Source organism: Nematolebias whitei, chromosome 4, assembly GCF_014905685.2.
Source record: "Nematolebias whitei isolate Nwh7 chromosome 4, NemWhi1, whole genome shotgun sequence".
In the NCBI taxonomy this organism is placed as follows: domain Eukaryota; kingdom Metazoa; phylum Chordata; class Actinopteri; order Cyprinodontiformes; family Rivulidae; genus Nematolebias; species Nematolebias whitei.
In genome coordinates, this window is record NC_056501.1 from 30865532 (window position 1) to 30871743 (window position 6212).

At 38.8% G+C, this 6212-nt stretch overlaps 1 protein-coding gene across 1 annotated transcript in view; it reads left to right on the forward strand.

Moving 5' to 3' along the window:
* The first annotated feature begins 553 nt into the window (after positions 1 to 553).
* Positions 554 to 6212, forward strand: part of itk (IL2 inducible T cell kinase) — a 10483-nt gene continuing 4824 nt past the window's right edge. The window contains exons 1-9 of the mRNA XM_037675976.1: positions 554 to 691; positions 765 to 869; positions 974 to 1055; positions 1148 to 1273; positions 1426 to 1463; positions 3174 to 3325; positions 4442 to 4507; positions 4598 to 4652; positions 5109 to 5188. Of these exons, the coding sequence (XP_037531904.1) occupies positions 554 to 691; positions 765 to 869; positions 974 to 1055; positions 1148 to 1273; positions 1426 to 1463; positions 3174 to 3325; positions 4442 to 4507; positions 4598 to 4652; positions 5109 to 5188 (842 nt within the window). The remainder of the gene's footprint in view (positions 692 to 764; positions 870 to 973; positions 1056 to 1147; positions 1274 to 1425; positions 1464 to 3173; positions 3326 to 4441; positions 4508 to 4597; positions 4653 to 5108; positions 5189 to 6212) is intronic.

Sequence of the window (6212 nt, forward strand, 5' to 3'; positions counted from 1 at the left end):
TAATAGTATTAAATAATAAATAATATAGGAAACAAGAACTGTGGAATAATATTTGAAGAAATACCAGGACAAATGGTAAAATTACAACCAATGTTTACAAATTTAATGCATGTTGTTCACTGCTTTTCATGAAAATGTTTAAATTAAAATCATTTTTCAGTTAGAATTGACAGAGTTATAGTTGTTATGGTCAAATTTAGGAAATAATGCTGTAGACATTTTGTGCTGAATCCATTACAAAAATAATGTACAGAAATACTGTACTACCAAATCATTGTCATTATTCTCTTCTAGAAAATAACTGAAAGGACATGTGGGGTGTATACAGTGTGCTTGTTCACAACTGTGTGTGTGTGTGTTTTCTAGAGCAAACCATTTGTTGCCACAAGGATGTGGTTGACAGCATGCAACAGCTTCATGCCGGAAGCTCCACAGCATCTATGAAGTTTATCATCCACAACCTTTTTGTCGTCTTCCTCAGTCAGTGCGAGACACACTGCTCTCTACTCATGACAGAACAGTGTCGCTCGCTGTGTTCTTCGTAGCTGTTACAATGTTCCCCAGGGTGATTCTGAAGGGAACCATGATCAAAAAATCCCAACAAAAGAAAAGAATATCACCAAGTAACTACAAGGAGAGATTCTTTGTGTTGGACACGCAAGACTTGAAGTATTCTGAGCGCCGTCCGGGGGTAAGCAGCTTACACAAGAATTTTTATCACTTGCAGTCTACAGTTTTGTGACGTTTAGAGCATGTTCTTGCAGAAAAAGCCAATGCTGAAAGGTTGCATCCAACTGTCCAGTATAAGATGCGTCGAGATTGTGTGCAGCGACATTCCCATACCGTGCAACAACAAGTACCCTTTTCAGGTACAAGTCCTCAATTAAAGCGTTTACCACGAAAAGATCATTGTAGATGCATTGTGAATAAACATTTGTGGTCAAATTTTCCCCTAAAACAAATGTCCCTGCAGGTTTTTCATGATGGTTATTATCTCTACATTTTTGCCCCGGACAACGACTGCCGTCAGAGATGGGTCAGGGCTCTCAAAGAGGGTAAAGGCCTGAGGATGATTCCAAACTCCAACACAAGTCCATTAACTAATCATATGTGTCTAACGTATGTTTGTTTGATTTCTTTCTAACAGAAACCAAGCACAACAACTTGGTTGTGAAGTTCCATCCAAACTTTTGGATGGATGGAAAATGGAGGTGCTGCCAACAGACTGAGAAGCTGGCGGCTGGTTGTCACTTATATAACCCAGATGGTTATGGTTTGTATTTGTTTTTTTTTATTCTCTGTGAACTTTATACTAAAGCTTTATCAAATATCTCTGCAGGGTTGTGCATCTCTGCATTCATCTTGTGGAAGCTTTTTGCTGCGGTGCAGAAAAATCTCATTTGAACATTTCTGTTTTCCCTGCAGCTTCTAAAAAGCCACTGCCTGAACTCCCAGGTCCAGAGGTATTACACTTTACAACATGACAGTGGCGTGCAGATGAAAAATATTACTGACGACATGTTCAAGAATTACAAAAAAACAAATCATTGTGTAACTTTGGTTTAGTTTATCACGTTAAAAAATGCAAGTGTCTGCTTCTAGTGATATAGATCAATTAAAATGGCCATTTAGAATGTTATGGAGCATTCGGTGTAGAATCACTAGACCAGGGGTCTGCAACCTGTATGATCAAAAGAGCCATTTCTGTCCCTTCATTAACTAAATTAAATGTGCTGCAAAACCTACTATAATTGTCACTATCAACTGGTGGCCCATGGGCCTCTTTAAGTTTGTTTGAGGGGGCTTTTCTGGCCAGTAAGTGTGAAATTATAAAACTACAAACATCCAATGATTGTTAACATTTATTGATGTTGTTACATTTTGAGCCAAAAGAAAAGACTAGATTCCATCCATCCATCCATCCATCCATCCATCCATCCATCCATCCATCCATCCATCCATCCATCCATCCATCCATCCATCCATCCATCCATCCATCCATCCATCCATCCATCATCGTTAGTCGCTTCTCCTTTTTGGGTTGCAGGGGGTCACTGGTGCCCATATCCAGGTTGCAAGTCCATCACAGAATAATGAATTCTTGCAAAGAAAAAAAAAAATACATTTTCCCTTTTTCTTTTGCTAAACCAATTCACTGTGCAGTCCTATTTTAGTTTTTTTTTTTTTATTGTGGAAAAATTGAGTATCCTACTTTGAAGAAATAAAGCATACAGTTAAGAGGAGTATAATTTACTCTGTGTATCCACATATTTGCAAAGGAAATGACAGGAAAACTGCTAAAACTAGTCGGGTTTTTGTTGTTGTGCGTATAACATCTATGAAATTCAGTTTTATGTCAGTTTTGGTCAAAGCTTGAAAGAGCTGCTGCAGAGGGACCAAAGAGCCACATGTGGCTCCAGAGCCGCAGATGCAGACCCCTGCACTAGACTGAGGAACAGCTTCTACCCTGAAGCTGTGAGACTCATAAATCTCTAATCGGGATTATCACTGAAAAAAAAAAATCACTGTAATGCAACTTTAATTTGGTGATGTGACTGATCTCATGCTGCTGATCTCATGCTGCTGATTATCTTATGCTGCTATATTCATACGCACCCATGTGCTCACACAGACTCATGTTCAGGCTGCTGTTGTTAAGCCGTATTATTTTACATTATCAATGTTTAGCGTACATCTTAGATCTTTGGACGTACCGTTTAGCATATATCTTAGATCCTCATACACAGTTTCTTTTTGCACTTTATATTTTAGTTATTTTGGTGTGTAACTGGGACCCTGTGTACATAATTTCATTCCACCTCATGTGATGAGAACAACAATAAAATTAATTTGAACTTGATTTAACCACTGTGCTTGTGGTTTTGCTACAGATGATTTATGCCCTCTCTATCCTGTTAGCTTGCGTTGCTCGAGTCATGTGAGAGTCAGGCTTCTTCTGTAAATCTTGGACCTTTAAACCTAAAGTTCACTCCAATATAAACCCACTTAGAAACAACTCAGATCATGTAGTCTTTCAATGAACTTCTTGTCCTAACAACCTCATTTTGTTTAAAACCACTTTCTGCGCTCTATCTCCACATAGTACATGATAATAAAACCAAACAATAAAAGGTCATTAAAGTTTTTGTAATGAACATCTCATCTTTGGCCAGATGAAGCTGCAAGACTCAGAACAGCAGCTGGTCGTGGCCCTGCAGGACTACAAGCCGCAGGGTAAGGACAGTCTGCCTCTTCTGAAAGATCAGGAGTACCTGCTGATCAGCAGCTCCCACCTCAACTGGTGGAGGGTGCAGGATAACAAAGGGTAAGGCCTAAAACTAAATACAAATTATTAACCTAGCATTCCTTAAAGGAGTGCACATCATCCACCTCCTTTCATGCTGGCGTTTTAAACATCATTTTACAAAGACAAGTGAAACTGCTAAATCTCTTATGGTCGAACATTGTAAAACGAGACTATGCACAGTCTCATGCAAAATATGCACAATGATTTTATTTCAGAGTATTAGTTGAGGATAACTCACAGCTACCACCACACCAATTTTTAGCTTATTGTCTGCACAATTGACTGATCTGCAGCCAATTATGTGTTTGGTGAGGTGCAACTGTAGCAGCCATCTGAATCAGATTAACTCCAAAAGATTGTAGATGTACATCCAGTGATTACTTTCTGAGAGTGGCTTTAAAGTTCAGTGGTTCATGAGATATTTTGCTGACAGAAAAATCGTATTCACTCTAAAACATAATGGCATTTTTTTTTTATATGTGCAGTCATCTACTTTTAGGTACTTCTACCAAATTCTACATTAACGTCTATAAAATTCGTAGTTATAGCCAGAGTTTGATAATATCAGCTAGCTGTGGTGGCCATTTTGAATCAGGTTGACGTAAATTGTTAATGAGTTAATTAGTTAATGAGTAGATGTACATCTAGTGACTTTTTTCTGAGTGTTTCATTAAAATCCATCCAGTGGTTCATGAGATATTTTGCTAACAAGCAAACAGCGTTGATCGTTTTTCTTCATATTTTAAGTGAAGACGTTACACAATACGTTGTGTTCAGAGTATGTGTTGTAAATGACTATCAGCTACTACCACACCAAATTTTAGCTCAATGGCTGTAAAATTAATTGAGTTAAAGCTATTTTCTGTGTTCCAATGTCCAGTTGGCTGTGGTGGCCATTTTAAATTGGGTTGACTCCAAAAGTTAATTGTCAGATGTATTTCTGATGAATTTCTGAACGTTTCATGAACATTCACTCTATGGTTAATGAAATGTTTTACAAACAGACAAATTAACATGCATTGAGGCAATTTTATGATTGCCCACTTTTCCTGGCGGTGCGTGATAAAGACCATGTTTCTTGTGTAAAGAGTTTAAATTAGACACAATCACTTTTTCACCGTTTGTTTTCATCAGTAACGCAGGTTTTGTGCCTAGTACCTACGTAGTTGAAAAAGCTGGCAACAACTTTGAGCGATTTGAGTAAGTTTTACTTATTTTTTTCATCTTAACCCCTAAAACATTTCTCCCAAATGTTTTCATTCTCTAAATAACGGATGGTTCATTTTGCAGATGGTACAACAAACATATTACCAGAGCAGAGGCAGAGGACTTGTTAATGGAAGAGGTAAAAATAAAGAGACTGGTGTAAGAGAAATATACTTATCTGGTGATCTTTCAGAAGTTGGTTAAAAAAATATCAGAATGTTAATTCCAGTGTCAAAAAGCAGGATGTTGGGCTTTATGATAAAATGCACTTTTGCTGTGACTGTACCACCTACACCTATGGTGCTTTTGCAACAACAACATAAAAAGCATCTGCTAGCTGTGAAAATATGACATGGGACATGAAAATTTCTCAAAACCACAATGTTTCCTCCTATGCCGGATTTTCTGCCGTCAAGTGTTTTGCTGCCTTCTGCAAACAGGCATGAGGAAGGGGGTGTGGGGGGGGGGGGTGTCTATCATCAACATCCGTGAACTAAAATGAGTCTTAACAAAACACCCAGAAATGACTCGGATGTATAATTAAAAAAAGAAGTGTTTTTCATGTTCACCAATTTTTGTCACTTGTTTACTTTAGGGAAAAGAAGGTGCGTTCATGGTACGCGACTCAAGACGGGCAGGAGTCTACACGGTGTCAGTTTTTACCAAAGCGCCGGGGTAACTTTACCTTTTTACATATTTACTTTTTTTTTATCTGTTTAAGTCATAACATATAAGGAAATACTCACTGCTTTCTTCCATTTAGTTGGAAACTGAACCCAGCAGGGCCTGGCATACAGAAGCTGCCAAGATTTTTTATTTTTTTTTAACCATAGTGGCACACTCAGGATGTGTGTGTGTGTGTGTGTGGGGGGGGGGGGGGGGTTGTTTAAGTTCTGCCTTTTCCCCTGAACACGATGACAGTGTCACGTGGACTTTCTAATGTCCTGCTTGCTTACTCACAAGAGGGTCCCAGTAAAAGCTCTGGCTTCAACTTGCGTGTTCCTGCATGGTAGAGCTGTCATTTCTAACTCGGAACCATAGCCCGGCCTGGCCTGACCCTAATTGGGGCTGGGCCAGGCCATAATAATGTGCTTAATGTGTGGGCCGGGCCGGTCTCAGGCTTTAATGCGGTTTTATGAATCCTACAGCACAAATAAAACTAAATAAAACTAAACAAGAATGCACAATATCAAACTGTGTTAATCTGCGTGTAGAGGAGGAGGCAGTAAGTTTACTGTGCTGAGAGGATGAAGAAAGAAAGAAGAGTGCAGAAGTTAGACTGTGAAGAGAGTAGTGCTGGCACATTGTGCAATAACTGCGCACGTGTGCCTATGGGGCAGTTTTACGAATCATACAGCACATCCATCCATCCATCCATCTATACATACATCCATACTCATGTTCATGTTTGTGCTGATGTTCAATGTTTTATGTTATGAGTGCTTAGTGTATATTTAGTTGATGTTTTTCTTAGTTCATATCTTAGATGTTATTACTGTTTTTCTTAGACATTTTATTGTTGGATGTAACTGGGACCCCGTGTACATAATTTCGCTCCACCACATGTACCACATGTGGTGCGAATGACAATAAAGAAACTCTGACTCTGATACATCCATACATACATACGTACATACATACGTACATACGTACATCCATCCATCCATCCATCCATCCATCCATCCATCCATCCATCCAT